We start from the raw sequence: 15,039 nt of genomic DNA on the forward strand, positions 1-15,039 counted from the left end.
AAATATTTATTTAAAAAAAAAAAAAAAAAAAACTTAAGAGCACGATGATAAGTCCTGTCCCAGTGTCCTCGCTCCTCCGAGATCACGTCTTTGTATAATATTTCTGTTGATCAATAATGGCATGCAATTAGCGAACCCATTAAGCCATTTGTTGGGAAGAAACGGTTTGTGAAGATGATTGGGGAATTGAACAAGAGGAGGGTGGTTTGGTTTAATTTCAATGGGTTGGGGCCCTGGCTTCCCAATTCCCGGTATGCCCGATTGGTTATAACATATACTCTAAATTGGGCGACGGAGATTGTTCTGCTGCAACAAACGCGGCCTCTTATAACCTTCATCTCCCTCCTTCACAACCCCGATTGTTTCCCCTAACTTTCTGCAGCAAGAAAATCAGAAGGACCCTTCGCGGGTCTTTTTGATTTCCTTGCTTCTTTCTTCTTCTTCTTCCTCGCAGCTTTCACCATCAGGTAACTTCGATTAGTTGTTCGATTAGTTGTTCGATTAGTTGTTCGATCGTGTTCGGATAGATGAACATTTTATACCGCATGTTTTTTTTTTTTTTTTTGGGTTTCTTTGTTACGATCATGATTTTGATTGATTGTTTGTTTGTCTCGATACTTTGATCTCTCTTGTACTCAATAACAAATTATGCTGCATCATAGCGATTCTACGATCATGCCTGTGATTCGTTTGTTTGCCATTTTCATCTTGCTATGAAAATGAAATCATTCAACAGTTTAGGCACGATCTGTTCATGGTTGTGATTGTTTCTTTGCATCGTTTTGTTGCTCTTTCTCGTAGTTAAGATTAAAATCATATAACACTCCAGGTATGATAGATCGTGATTGTGATTGTTTGTTTGGGTTGTTTTTAGCTCTCTCTTGTTGTTAATCAGCGTTTGTTGGAAATCAAAATGCTTAAACATTCTTCAATATTCAATCCAGCAATCATTATATTCTGTGTCTGAGAAACTTTAATCTGGTGCAGGGTTCTGTTCAACAATTGTTTTCGTTTAATGGCGGGGGAGAACACCGATGTACTTCTTGTTGTCGAGGTAAGCGGGGACGAAGGTAGACAACATGAGAGCTTTGATATCCCTACCACTATGGAGGTAAATGAGCCTAATGCTATCATTGAGGGAAGCACTGATATATCTCTTGCTTTGGAGGCAAGTGCAGATGAAGGTAGCCAAGATGAGAAATTTGACATCCCTACCACTATGGAGGTAAATGAGCCTGAAAGTTGCAATGTAGGAGTGATTGTGAACATTAATACCCCAAAGTTCAGAAGGATCTTCCCTCGCTATCTCTCACCGCGCACGGGCTCCTGCCATGATTTTTGCAAATATGGTACGAAACATCCTATTGAAAGGAATCCTGCAAGTGCAGTCTTGAGAAAAGGTAAATCAGTTGGACGTGATGTTCGGGATTTGAGGCGGATTAGAGTTTCGTTGGCAAAACCGAACAATGATACAGTTAGTCCAAAGTTCTCCAAAGATTATGATGGCATCAATATTACTGACTTGAAGGAAGATGTAATATCTTCCCCAGAGATTATTAATCCATCTCCAAAAAAGCGTTTGCCTCCCATCAAGGAAGTGGAGGCTTCGGCGGTGCAATACAGTCGGACAAAGCTTAATTTGTCGCTATCAAAGGCGTCGTCTTCTGCAGGACAATGTAGTTCACGAACCAATAGAAACAAAGAAGTTCGAAGAAGCAAGAAACAAGATGGATATGGAAGTTCAAGCAGTTCTACAGATAGCACAAGTAGATGCCAAGAGATAAAGATCTCCACAGTGGGAGATAGGAAGGCATTGGTGCCACATGCCGTTTCTTGGACGCCAAGAAATCGTGTGAAGCGAGTTGCTATTGTCGACAAGAAAATCATTGGGAGGCGTAGCTTGAAGAACCAAAGTCGTCTAAAAAAGATTAAACTTGATCCATCTAACAGTGAGGTTGAGGAGAAAACTTTATACATGATTGAACCATCTACCAAGAAAGAAACAGAGGGACCAGCTCAAAATAGTGTTCATTTCGCTGAGTTGTCTCATTCACAATCTTCATCTTCAACAGACAACAGCTTTAAGCATGAACAAGAGGCAGATGGGACCATTATAACACCACATTTGTTGGTGGAAAAGAACACGAGACGTACTAGAACTGGAACGAGTTCTAAAAGTTTGTCTACATCTCCAACAGTATTCAAGGGATTCAAAGGTCTGAGACCTAAGAGATTTGATATGATTCAAAGGTCTGAGACTCGATCAGCTCCTTCATCGCCATCATCTTCTAGATGCTCATCTGAGCCCGTCCATAGCGAGAAGTCCAAGGTGGAACACAAGATTAAGGCCCGAAGGAAGACTCTAACTGATTCAGAAAATGGAGATTGCCAATCTAGAAAGCTGCATTTTAGGAAGGGGAGGATGGTAGAACTTCAAGCTGAACCCATTACCCCAAGGAGGCTTATATTCAAGCGTGTACGGTCACTCAGCGAGACTCAAAGTCCTAAAAGTGATTCAAGAAAGAGAATCATTCAGCGTAAAGAGGCGAATCAAAATGGCGATGAAGTGAACGAAGCTGAGAATAGTTCTTTGAGACAGCAAGATCAGGAATTCAAAAGAAAGAAAAGCTTTAGGAGGCAGGAAACAGTTGATGGTAAATTGGTTTCTAGTAGACAAAAATCTGAGAGAATTGTCCTTAAACATCAGGATTCAAACGAAAAAATAGAAATCCAAAAGCTGTTTAATAATGTCATTGAAGAGACAGCAACCAAGCTTGCAAAGACTAGGAAGAGTAAGGTCAAGGCATTGGTTGGCGCCTTTGAAACCGTGATATCTCTTCAGGACGCCAAACCCGCAGCGACAGTTGTTGGCTGATATACTATAATTTTCGATCTATATTACAATCTGGAAAAGGTACTATAAGTATATATATAGCTTGAAATGTGACATGAGAGTAAAGTAAAAAGCTTTGATCGAAATGCTAAGACCTATGTGGAGAAGGTTGAGTTATTTCAATATAAGGCTTTATGTGGAGAAGGTGAGGTTTTTTGCTTGTTGAAGAACAACCTAAATGTTCTGTTTCATATGTTCATTAGAGTATTTGTAATCCAAGGAAATGCAGGCTTGTGCTGTTCTTTTCGCCCTGAAGTAAGCTCTGATCTTTTACAACCTCCTTCTTTCTTTCATGCCTGTTTTACCAGCCTGAGTGTTGTGTGTGCTGTATGCTGTTTCTATGATCTTGAGTTCTTGTGTTCTTCTTTCTTTCTGCTGTCCTTTTCATTGTTCTCGCTTGGCTTCATTAAGGCAGTGGTCATAAATCATTGTCATGGAGCATGCTTTAGCACAACACACTCATGTATTCTTCTACATGCTCTTACATTCACAAGGACTGCCCCATATTTTGATAAGGCTGCCGTTGTCCTTTCTCCTTGTTCAGAGAGTCACCCAGGCTTGCTTCAATCATATCAGATTTAAGCTTCATACTTAGAGTTATATTCAGAATCTCATTAGGGCTGTTTATGTACACTTGAAATTTGAATGCTAATCAGTCACGATTTACGTAAAGGGTTCGTAAACTTGTAGTCGTTTACCGTGTTGCAAATGTGATTTTTTGCCATGGATCAAATACTTTGATCCAGGCTGAAAGTGTCATTATTATTGCATCATATCAAATGAATGCCCCGGATTTGGATTCTAGATTCGGCACTTTATGCCTCAATATTTCTCTGCATCTTATGCAATATGACAATGTTACTTATTTTACTTGTTTTAGATTAATTCTAAGGGTGAAGATTATTTCTACAAACTAATATGAGTTCTTTTAACATGTTCTGTCCTCACTCACCTACTTGCTAAAAATTACTCGAAGTCATCTGATATTAAATTATTGCTTCAAGCTAAATGTCACGGTTATGCTTCTCCAAAACGTGTTGTCTATAGCTGGATGTCAGATATCTCAGTCATGCTTGTTCAGGACGTGTTGTCCATGGCCATATACCGGTTTCAAACTCGTTTTTCATGCTTTCATCTTAGGTTTTTACTATTTCATGTTGTGTCAATACGAGGGTGTATGACCCATCCGTCAGTGCTAAAATGCCCCAAAATATACTATAGCCAGATGTGGATGTGTCTAGTTGTCAATTCTTCTTATTCGAGTTAATATGATATTTAAGTTGTGATGTTTTTCTTTGCTTATAGCCATATAACAACTTTCAAACTTTATTTCAACCTTGCTTTCAAACCCTCTTTCAAAAATCTCTCATTACTCACATTTTCTAAAACATTTCTCGTAAACGTGACTTGAGGCTCGAGCAAACACTGACGTTGTCCACAACGTTTGAACTTCTCATGGCTGACTTGTTCGCTGGGTTAGAACAAGTACCACACAATCGCTGTCCCGCTACAGCAAAAGTGTGATTGTGACACTAAGTATGCCTAACTTTAGAATTCTTATGATTGAGCCATCGAAAGAAACGTGCACTTTCTTGGTATAGAGAGTAAAAGCATTTCTTAACCATCATCTCCTTAGGGTGGGTCACTCTCGATCCATTCATGTACCTCTCATTTACTCGGTGTCACATGTCCATCGACTTTTACCTTATTTATCCCAAAACCACATCCTACTTGGAGATGTTCCATTCTAATGCTACGTGTAAGGACACACACCTAGGATTTGAACTAAGATCTGAAATTCGTATTTAACACCTAATAACTCTAACATTTCATTGAATCTCTTACGATATAAACACGTTATTTATAGATCTTGAAGTACTTTGAAAATCAAACAGAATTAATCGTAATGACGTAGAACCCACAGTAAACGCGCCCTTAGATTAGATGGTTGTGACTTTATCGCCCGTAAGTTCATTAGGTTTTAAGAGAGAAATGTTGGAGAGGGGAAGTCAATATGGTCCTAACTGAAGAATGCTGATAGAATAGATGAATCTGAAGGTGCCTTCTCAATTCTTGAACCTTCCCCTGTCTTCATCTAATATTTATTACATGACATGATGGATTGTGGATTATTCCAACCCATATGCCCTACCACTGCCTTCATCATACCCTCAAAATGATCCTTCCCTCAATCCAGGCTTGGATTTATTTTGTACCAAGTTTGCAGCTAAACAAAAATAACAAACCGAGGCGAGTTCAAAGTCTTCGTCATCGTCTCCTTAAGATTTAATATCCTATGACTTTCCTTTCACGGTATGCTCTATCTATTCCGGGCACTCAAGCAGTCATCCTTAAAAGCTGGCTTTTGTGTGAGATCCCACTCTAAGTGTGTGGAACCTCTTCCTAACTAATCCATTTTAAAGTCGTGAGGCTGTCGACGATAGGTAACGAGCCAAAACAAACAACATATGTTAACAGTGAACTTGGGCGGTTACAAATGGTATCAGAGTTAGACACTAGGCGTGTGTGCCAGCAAGAACGCTGGCCCCTGAGGAGGGTGGATTGTGAGATCCCACTGTAAGAGCGGGGAACCTCTCCCTAACTGACGCGTTTTAAAACCGTGAGGCTGACAACAATACGTAACGGGTCAAAACGAACAATATTTGTTAATAAATGGTATCAGAGACAGGCATTGGACGGTGTACCTGCAAGGTCGTTGGGCCACCAAGGAGGGTGGATTGTGAGATCCCACTATAAGAGTGTGGAACCTCTCCCTACTGACTGTTTTAAAACCGTGAGGCTGACAGCATACTTAACGAGCCAAAAATAGACAATATAGGTTAACAGTAGACTTGGGCTGTTACAAAATGGTATCAGAGCTAGATACCGGGCGGTGTACCAGCAAGGACGCTGGCCCCCCAAGGAGGGTGGATTGTGAGATCCCACTATAAGAGCGGGGAACCTCTCCCTAACTTATGCATTTTAAAATCGTGAGACTGACGACAATACGTAATAGGCCAAAATGGACAATATCTGTTAACAAATGGTATTAGAGCCAGGCACCGGACAGTGCACCAGCAAGAACACTGAGCCACCAAGGAGGGTGGAATGTGAGATCCCACTATAAGAGTGTAGAACGTGTAGAACCTCTCCCTAACTGACGCGTTCGACGATACATAATGAGCCAAAACAAACAATATTTGTTAACGGTGGGCTTATGCTATTACATTTTGTGTCCAAAGAATTAGCTCTGAATTCAAATGTTTCTTCGAAAAAGATGAAAACAAACAAGATGGTTATCAAACGAGGATGCCCGATCGAGATTCTATATCCAATCCACGATCTTCCATCCAGCCTGTAAGCAGAGGCAAAACTAGTCCACAGAAAGAAAAAGAAAAAAAAAAATGGTCCAGATTTTCATAAACTTGATACCAATACACCCATCAATCTCCTTTCACTGTGATCCTCATGATATTAGTTTCACATTACCATATCCAAAAGGGGCCTCTTTTTTATGGTCCTTTAAGGTCTTAAAGATACCCATGGCTTGTTCATACAATATGTTCTTCTAAATTACTCACAATCTCTTATGGGTCAATACAAAGAATTTAATGCACTTCCAACTGTTGTAGTTTAAGTTTATTCATTCCTATGACTTGTACAGAAAATGAAGCATTTAATGGAGGGGACAACTCAAAACCAATCATATTCATTTGGATTGAGATTGGTGCAACAATATGAATGGAATGGACCTGTTTGCCTTCCATCAGAAGAAACAGACAAAAACAAGCACAATTCTTTGTTTCATTTCTTTCTCTCATTAGTAAACAAATTGCCACTCTTGTTCTTTAATTGAGCTACATCTTTGTTTTGTAATATCAAGTTATGAAGCCAAATCCTTGTTTGTTTATCCTAGGTTATGAGTCAATTCGACAATACGAACACTTGAAGTTTGTTCATCCCCGTCCCTCTAAAATCTACCTTTGAGATTACTCACAATCCAAAATTATTGGAACTCACGGTTAAGATATCTCTGTTTCCCCACACTTGATATGATGAGAGATAGTCTCTTGAAATAATCACTAAATTTATTGGAAGATTGAGGAATCAAGAACGACCCATTTATCGTAATGAAAAGAAAAGCATAAATCTTGTCATCACTCCTGTTTTTATTTCAAACAAGAATTTTTCACCAGAAATTTAGTATGCAATGCAGAATCATGTTTGTACATAATTCAATACAAATAATTACTCACTAAGCTTGAAATACAGATATTTTGGAAGTGCAGTCCTTTTCAACTAAACATAGAACTTATGAAGTAAATAATGTTGAGTGCTACTGTGCTTATCCAATAAAGCATTAATTTCCTTGCACGTTGTTCGACTGTGTTGGGCTGCTCGTTGCATTTGTTGTCTGATTAACTTGTTGGCGATAGAAAGCTGCCATTTTGTTGTAGATATCCATATTCATTGTCTGCACCAAAAACCAGATCATCACATGTCTATTAACAAAAGAACATGAAGAACATGAAGAACAGGAAGGGATAATGTCTCATACTTGTGCTAGAAACGCACAAAATGGATCAACAGAGTCATTGGAGGCAGGCTTTGGTTGTGTTGGATCCTGCCTTGGAATTGCAGGGGGCATCAAGAAATGGGGCGGAACGAACGCGGGAGGCGTAGCGGGAACTGAATTAGGATGGATGAGAGGAGGAAGCGACTGCGGAGCTGGACGTGCCATGCCGCTCATGTCGAGCATCCCCATTCCCATGCCTAGACCGACCCCCATGCCCATTCGTGCTAGCAGCGACATTTGAAGTTGTTGCTGCATTCCTATAGGCATCATCATCTGTTGCATACTCCTCACACTCATAAACTGAACTTGTGCTTGAAGTTGCTTCAAGTATTCAATCACCTCATCCAGCATTGAAGCTTTATCAGTCTGCCTTAATCGATTGTCATATCATACATCCAACATTAGCTTAAATTCATTGCAAACATTCAAAATCCAAATATCATTGAGATTCTTGAGTCCTATACCAATGATTATCAATAAAAAGATACTCATTTTTTTACCTTGCTTGCATTTGGAACCAACTTTTGCAGGGCTTTCATCTTCTCATTAATCCTATCTCTTCGCCTCTGTGCAAATAATATAAAGCATAGATTTGATACCATAATCATTAGTGTTGTATCGTTTCTATAACAAACAATGTTCAGAGATCAAAGGGTTACTCGTTCGGATTGATTATGTATAGCAGCTGCTCGACTTCGTCTAGCTGAATGAGAGCGGCTTGCTCCACGCTTTACATCTTGTTCTTCCTCTTGATTTTCCTTGAACAAGTGAAATCAGTTTTTGTTAATCAAAATTTGGATCAAATTCTTTCATGGGATTCTCCACTTTCAATTCTACAGATTCTAAATCAACTGAACAACAAAATCAAACGTTACCGATTCAACATGGCAAGCAGAATCTTCATCGATGGATTTGGTTTTCATGCTTCGAGAATCGAAGGAAGCCCATGTCATCAAAGTAGTGTCATTATCCCTACAAAACGCTGCACTCGCACTACCACACACACTGTGGTCGCCAAGGTCCACTTGCATAGTGTTGTTGTTGCTTGTGCTGACATTTTTTCCAGCATAATCGGAGGTCGACCGTGTTTTTTTTCTCGCCGGCGGTTCTTGGTTGCCTCTCTCAACCCATTTGCCATTGGCGCCAGTGGGTGTGAGGGTACGGCCTGTATGGACTAGTGGCTCGCCTTGATGGATCAAGTTTGGGCCTTGGGTTTGGAGATTGGCTTGATTGACTACGGACTCCAAAGTTTCATTGGCTCGGCTCCATGTGGGCTTTGGGAGGCCTGTTGGGTGCATCCCATCAACCCCATGTAGAGCGAGTTGCCCATTTTGCCAGGTTAGTTCTGTTACTCCATGCTTTGCCCTGAACAAATCAGATAATACCAAAAAAGAAATCCAACCTTCAAATCTTTGTGGATCAAATAATTTAACAATCAACAAGAGAAAACTTGATGATTTCTGTTTCCTGCCGCATTCTGCATCAGAAATTGTTCAGAGCTTTCCATGAAGGTATTGAAATTTGTAGAAAACAAAAAGATATTTACATTTGCTTGTAGAAGGGGACAAGAGGGTTAGTGGTACTGTGGGGATTCTTCTGGGCAGGCACGTGAAAGGATCTCTTTCCTTCCTCTTCTTCGACTTGCTCTTGTCTTTCGTGGCTCATATTCCATTTTGGAACTACACAATGGCTCATGTAGCCTCTTTCTTTTGCTCTCTCTCTCTCTCTCTCTCTCCACCTCAATCAACACATAAACAAATGGAACAGCAGATTTTGGTTCAACTTTGGACACTCTGTTATATCCTTGTCACTCTGGTCCCTTTCTGGTGTCAATGATAGCCAGTGAACTTGAGATTTTACAATAACTTCTTCATTTGTGGCAGCTAACAAAACCCTGGGATGGTTCATCGCTGAGTTGAGGTAAAGTTTCTTTCTCTTTGATTTTGTGAAATCTTACCCTTTTTCCTTCATTACCCATTACTCAACTTCACTATTTTTGTAAGAAATAGCTATTCAAAGTAAGTTTTAGGGAGAAAAGAAGGAATTATATACCACAAACTGAGAGAAGATGAACAGCTGAAGTATGAAGGTAGAGTGAATAGCATAGCAATTTACTTCAAATCATTATCACAATAGTAAGAATCGTACAAACTCACCTTCAAATCATGTCCACATTATATATTTAATAATACAATTGTCAGTTTTGTACTTATCCAATGGTAGCCATGCAAGTTTCTCATAAGGGTCCAGAGCCTATTTGATTTATCAACTCCCCATATTCAATGGAACCGTAGACTTTATCAATAAAGGGACCATATTTATGTCAAAATTTAAGCTCTTCTTTTTCTTTGTAGAAAGAAACCCTCAAGAACATGCCAGTATTTGCATCACATCATATATTCAATTACATCCCATTCATCTAGACTCAAGGGAAATGAAAGCCTTCAACCAAAACTTGTCCTTTTCATTTGCAATCATTATGTTCTCTGTTTATACTGTTCAGAAGAGTAAAAACTGATAGCAAATTACAAAAGAAACAGATATCATTCAATCATTTTTCAAACTCATTCATTTGGATCAATTGAATTTGGCAATGAAGTTTCTTTATGATTCCTTCTGCAACGTACCCTCTTAAAAGGAAGGACTACTATCATTCTATTCTCTTGTGTATTCCTGACTTTTGTTCGTATATATTTGTAGAATGGTTTCTGGATAAAGGATTTTTATGTTAAATGATTCTACACCCTATGCTTTTATTGATTTGGTTGGGACACATTAATGAAGTTAGGTGAATAAATAGACTGAAGGCAGGGTCTGAACTTGGCACCACAGGCTCTGTTCTCTCCCAACTTATATTAGAAGTTGTCGTTGTCGTCATTTTTTCTCTTGAGTTTTCCTTTTCCTATTGGCTAGATCTGCACTGATATCATCCAACAGCGGAAGTTATGATATGGGTACAAACATGTGATGTCACTGAAGGCATTAATGCATTTAGAGCTGTTGATGAATTTTCAAAACCATAGGAACATGCATTCTATATTTATAAGCGAAGCATCGCTTAAAAGCACAAATGAACCCAGCAAATATCTTCTGTTAACTTGAGTTTTGGCCTAAGAATTTTGATGAGCTTATGAGTTGGAGTCGTTTAATAGACTGTAGCTAAGAATTTAGCAGAATTTTGGCATGCTTTGATGATAGTTTAATGTCCATTTCACTGAAGCTGGCCTAGATGACTCTCTGGATTGATAGATAGGCCATAGAATGTAGTCCAAAGTCCATTATAGTTGGGTCCCTCTGTTACAATTTACATTATGGGTTCTTTGTCCTAACAGACAGGATTGTTCATCCATTAGAAAACCTCCCCATGTGTTCTTCTCTGATTCTGTTTAATTTTCAGTGGAAGGATTTTGAAATGTGACTGTAAATACTTAGAAAAGGTTTGTGCCCGTTCTCGCTTAGACGCTTGATACAACAAGGGTTTTTCTTATTAAACTTTAAGATTCAAGCACACAACCTTTGAGTCGGTATTACGCAGAGACCGTGGTTCTAAGATTACAATGACTTGATATTGATTTTGGACTGAAATTAGTTTAAGTGAAATGTAAGTAAACAGGAGTCATGATTTGATGCTTCTGTCTTAACAAGGTGAAATCTCATTCTTAGTGACACTGGAAGCAGAAGCAAGTGACTGGAAGTCTTCCGGTCGATCGGATTCTGTTGGCTGTATCTCTTGCTTTATTCTCTTCCTTTCTTCTTTTCTCTTCTAGTTGCGTCTTTGCTCCCCCCGCGATCCGATCAATTTGTACTATTTTTTCCTGGTAATATCGCGAAAACACCGACTTTTTGCGCTCCAGTTCAGCCTTTTCCTTTTCCATATGAAGTTTTGCAAGCAACTTTTTCTCGTTCTCCCAGTCAAGGACTGAAGATTTGCTCTTTTGATACCTGAAATATGAGAGTGTCATAGAAAATAGCTCTATGAGCAAGTTTCTGAACTAAGATGAGAGATCTTTTAGTGCAATTGTCTCATTAACATGAGAACTTGCAACTGATGTCAACTCCTGAGGATTGAGGGATGCAGCAGCTGACAGAATATTATACTGATGGATTGTTGATTATACCTTTTTCTGATCTTCTCCATCTTATTTCTCTCCCATACATCTGCTTTGGTTGGTACAAGGCTTCGTCTCGGTGGCGGTAAAGGAATTCCCGTCACTGAGTCCTTCTTTTCGTTTCCCATTGGCTTCTTTATTGAAGATTGACCTAGTGTAATGAACATGATTACTTTTTGTGACATGTTGTTATGAGAATGTAATAGCCCAAGTCTACCACTAGCCGATATTGTTCTCTTTGGGCTTCCCTTCAAGGTTTTTAAAACACGTTTATTAGGAGAGGTTTCCACATTAGTAGGAGTGTTTCGTTTTCCACTTCAACCGATGTGGAATTTTACAATCCACCCCCCTTGGGAGGCTGAGCGTCCTCGTTGACACACCGCTCGGAGTCTGGCTGTGATACCATTTGTAGCAGTCCAAACCCACCGCTAGCAAATATTGTCTTATTTGGGTTTTCGCTCAAGGTTTTTAAAACGTGTCTGCTAAGAAGAGGTTTCCACACCCTTATAAGAAGTGTTTCGTTCTCCTCTCCAACCGATGTGGGATTTCACGATCCACCTCCCTTAGGGGGCCGAGCGTCCTCGCTGGTACACTAGTCGGTGTTTGGCTCTGATATCATTTGTAACAGTTCAAGCCTACCGCTAGCAGATATTGTTCTCTTTGGGATTTCCTTTTCGAGTTTCCCCTCAATATTTTTAAAACGCATCTACTAGGAAGAGGTTCCACACCCTTATAAAGAGTGTTTCGTTCTCCTCTTCAACCGATGTGGGATTTCACAATCCACTCCCCTTGGGGGGCCGAGCGTCCTTGTTGGCACACCACTCGGTGTCTGACTCTGATACCATTTGTAACAGCCTAAGCCTACCGCTAGCAGATATTGTTCTCTTTGGGCTTTTCCTTTCGGGCTTCCCCTCAAGGTTTTTAAAACGCATCTATTAGGGAGAGTTTTCCACACCCTTATAAGGAGTGTTTTGTTCTCCTCTCCAACCGACGTGGGATTTGACTGACAAGCTTCCAAGCACAATATTTATAATTACCAGGATTGCTCGTTTCTTTGTTAGACAATCGCCTTGTTATGCTTGAAGCTAATGCAGCCGTCTCATCTTTTCTGCTTTTAACCTTTGTCATTGGGGTTTCTTGGCTTTCCTTCTTCTTTATCTGGTATTGTAACTCTGCTTCTTCGTGTGAGCGAATTGCAAATGCAGCTGATGCCACTGCAGTGGCAAACTCTATGTCCCTTGAATCATAATCTTCTTTCATTTGGTTTGAAAAATGCCATTGTAACCCTTTGGACTCCTTTTTATCTGGAAAATGGAGGGAGGGGAGGTCAGTTTTAAAAGCTTCTGCTTGCACTACAACCACATGGATGAAAAGGGTTAGGAAGATATAGCTGCAATTTTCATCGGTACCCTCTTTGAAGGATCTTGTTCTTGGCTGTGGAATTCCATCTCTTGGTTTGATGGAAGCATCTTTCTTATGTTGTCCTGGTTCAGAAAAACTCACTCTACAAACCAGTAAATAGTCATATTACTATCAGTATTGAAAAAAACAGAGGGATCGAAGAAGCTAAGCTCTATGTGTAATACCTCAAGCCCACCGCTTTCCCTTTCGAGCTTCTCCTCAAGGTTTTAAAACACGTCTGTTGGGGAGAGGTTTCCACTCCTTTATAAAGAATGATTCGTTCCTCTCTCTAACCAATGTGGGATCTCACAATCCACTCCCCTTGAGGGCCCAACGTTCTCGCTGGCACATTGCCCAATGTCTGGTTCTTATATCATTTGTTACAACCCAAGCTTATCACTAGTAGATATTATTCTCTTTGGACTTTCCCTTATGGGCTTCCCCTTAAGGTTTTAAAACACATGGTATTAGTGGTATCAGAACTAGATACTAGGTGGTGTGTCAATGAGAACGCTGGCCCCCAAAGAGGGTGGATTGTGAGATCTTATATCGGTTGGAGAGGGAAACGAATCATTCGTTATAAAGGTGTGGAAACCTCTCCCTAATAAACGTGTTTTAAAACCCTGAGGGAAAGCCAAAAGAGAACAATATTTACTAGTAGTCGGCTTAGACCGTTACACTATGACTCTTTATTCTTATTCTTATCACTTTTAATTAAGCAAGATTGTTCTTGACCTCTATTGACTCAGAGATATGATTTGACACTTTTCTAGTTCAATGTTTCTCATCATTCTGTTCTTCTTTTTAAATTTTTTCGAGTCATAAATGATGAACAAGATGAAAAGTTGGAAGTGGGGAAAGAGGATAAGGAGAAAAAATGTACCTTCTTTGACTAGTTCCCATCTCCTGAAATCTCTGGCTTATCATCTTCTGAACAGTGTTGTTTCTGAAGTTTATAAGCAAGAAAGCAAAGGAAATGCCTTCTTTCTTTGCACTCAACTCCATTCAGAAGCAAGGCATGTTGTTCTTCTTCTTCATCAACTTCCCCACACAAACCCAAATGGTTACTTTGATAATAAGCCTTAATCATGAAGTAAATGGGTGTTTTGGAGATACCCATCTGTCAAAAAGCCATCTTTTTGAAGTTCTTTGTTTGATAACCTCAAAATCTGTTCAGCCAAGTTCTGGGAAAAGGAAAGGACATTGAAGATGGCAAGAATATCCTCTTTACAATGCCACTCTTGCTCTTATTCCTTGTTCCTTACAGAGGGAATGATATCAAGAATATTCAAGAACAAAGAAAGGTGGTCATGTCCTTAAATCACATGCTACCCATCAAGAGTTTGGATTCCATTGTGCCCTTTTCCACCAAGGAAATTGAGATCTAATCTAGTAAGCTGAAGTGTTTTGATTCATAAGAATGAAGTGAAGTATAGTTTTTAAGATCTTCGGGCCCAAAAATGTTTTCAAATCTAACTTGAATTTGCTTAATTGGTTAAAATATATGTTATCGATATAAAAAAATTAGAAGTTAAATCCACATAATCAAAATTTGGGTCATTACTGTCCTTATAATGTAGGACTTAACGTTGATCATTCCCGCTCATAGTGGTATAAATGTAGATTATATGAGTTCATGATCAGAGGTTATCTAGCAAACTCTATTGTTTACTTTTTTTTTTTTTGTTAATCTCAAATTAATTAATTAATAATATTTTTTATTATAACAAACTCTCTTAATTATTAATAATTTTAGTAATTTTAGTGCTTTAAACTGTCTTGAAATATGGTTTAACACGCGAAAAAACAAGAAAAAAAATACATGACAGGATGACATCATGATGACGGGATTGCTAAACTGTCGTCATAAACCATTCAAATGGTAATACATTGGAAGAATTAGGTGAAGTTTTGATTGTTTTTAAAATAAGATATATATATATATATATATATATATATATATATTATAATTGGAATATTTGAAAATTAAAATATAACATATATAATTATGGCTCTCGCATTATTGCTGTTATTATTATTATTATTATTATTATTATTAT

The 15,039-nt window shown here is 39.0% G+C and overlaps 3 protein-coding genes and 1 long non-coding RNA gene across 5 annotated transcripts; 2 read left to right on the forward strand and 2 right to left on the reverse strand.

The window, feature by feature from the left end:
• The first annotated feature begins 115 nt into the window (after window positions 1-115).
• Window positions 116-3,169, forward strand: LOC111452719. The gene is made up of 2 exons (XM_023093566.1): window positions 116-467; window positions 988-3,169. The coding sequence occupies exon 2, from the start codon at window positions 1,016-1,018 to the stop codon at window positions 2,873-2,875; it is 1,860 nt and encodes a 619-aa protein (XP_022949334.1). The 5' UTR covers window positions 116-467; window positions 988-1,015; the 3' UTR covers window positions 2,876-3,169.
• Window positions 3,170-7,190: 4,021 nt separating this feature from the next.
• LOC111452840 (transcription factor PIF7-like) lies at window positions 7,191-9,378 on the reverse strand. The gene is made up of 6 exons (XM_023093744.1): window positions 9,016-9,378; window positions 8,345-8,834; window positions 8,129-8,227; window positions 7,970-8,035; window positions 7,452-7,835; window positions 7,191-7,367 (listed from the first exon to the last, which is right to left on the reverse strand). The coding sequence occupies exons 1-6, from the start codon at window positions 9,162-9,164 to the stop codon at window positions 7,254-7,256; spliced, it is 1,302 nt and encodes a 433-aa protein (XP_022949512.1). The 5' UTR covers window positions 9,165-9,378; the 3' UTR covers window positions 7,191-7,253.
• LOC111452842 lies at window positions 8,832-10,878 on the forward strand. 2 transcript variants are annotated; one of them, XR_002712168.1, is made up of 3 exons: window positions 8,841-8,980; window positions 9,353-9,389; window positions 10,383-10,878. It is a non-coding gene; the product is annotated as an uncharacterized LOC111452842 (long non-coding RNA). The 2 variants fall into 2 exon arrangements; XR_002712167.1 differs by lacking the exon at window positions 10,383-10,878 and having other exon boundaries at window positions 8,832-8,980; window positions 9,353-9,677.
• Window positions 10,879-10,932: 54 nt separating this feature from the next.
• Window positions 10,933-14,290, reverse strand: LOC111452841. Its single transcript, XM_023093746.1, has 5 exons — window positions 13,863-14,290; window positions 12,988-13,082; window positions 12,616-12,882; window positions 11,588-11,729; window positions 10,933-11,411 (listed from the first exon to the last, which is right to left on the reverse strand). The coding sequence occupies exons 1-5, from the start codon at window positions 13,982-13,984 to the stop codon at window positions 11,129-11,131; spliced, it is 909 nt and encodes a 302-aa protein (XP_022949514.1). The 5' UTR covers window positions 13,985-14,290; the 3' UTR covers window positions 10,933-11,128.
• Between the last annotated feature and the right edge of the window lie 749 nt (window positions 14,291-15,039).

The sequence above is a fragment of the Cucurbita moschata genome, unplaced genomic scaffold (assembly GCF_002738365.1).
Source record: "Cucurbita moschata cultivar Rifu unplaced genomic scaffold, Cmos_1.0 Cmo_Scf00014, whole genome shotgun sequence".
Classification (NCBI taxonomy): Eukaryota; Viridiplantae; Streptophyta; class Magnoliopsida; order Cucurbitales; family Cucurbitaceae; genus Cucurbita; species Cucurbita moschata.

Coding starts and splice junctions, on each gene's coding strand:
- LOC111452840 (XM_023093744.1), bottom strand. CDS start 9,164: ATGAGCCATTGTGTAGTTCCAAAATGGAATATGAGCCACGAAAGACAA. Junction 8,036..8,128: donor TACATAATCAATCCGAACGA/GTAACCCTTTGA, acceptor TTATTTGCACAG/AGGCGAAGAGATAGGATTAA. Junction 7,836..7,969: donor TGGTTCCAAATGCAAGCAAG/GTAAAAAAATGA, acceptor CGATTAAGGCAG/ACTGATAAAGCTTCAATGCT.
- LOC111452719 (XM_023093566.1), top strand. CDS start 1,016: ATGGCGGGGGAGAACACCGATGTACTTCTTGTTGTCGAGGTAAGCGGG.
- LOC111452841 (XM_023093746.1), bottom strand. CDS start 13,984: ATGGAGTTGAGTGCAAAGAAAGAAGGCATTTCCTTTGCTTTCTTGCTT. Junction 13,083..13,862: donor ATGGGAACTAGTCAAAGAAG/GTACATTTTTTC, acceptor ACTGGTTTGTAG/AGTGAGTTTTTCTGAACCAG. Junction 11,412..11,587: donor ATGGAGAAGATCAGAAAAAG/GTATAATCAACA, acceptor CTCATATTTCAG/GTATCAAAAGAGCAAATCTT.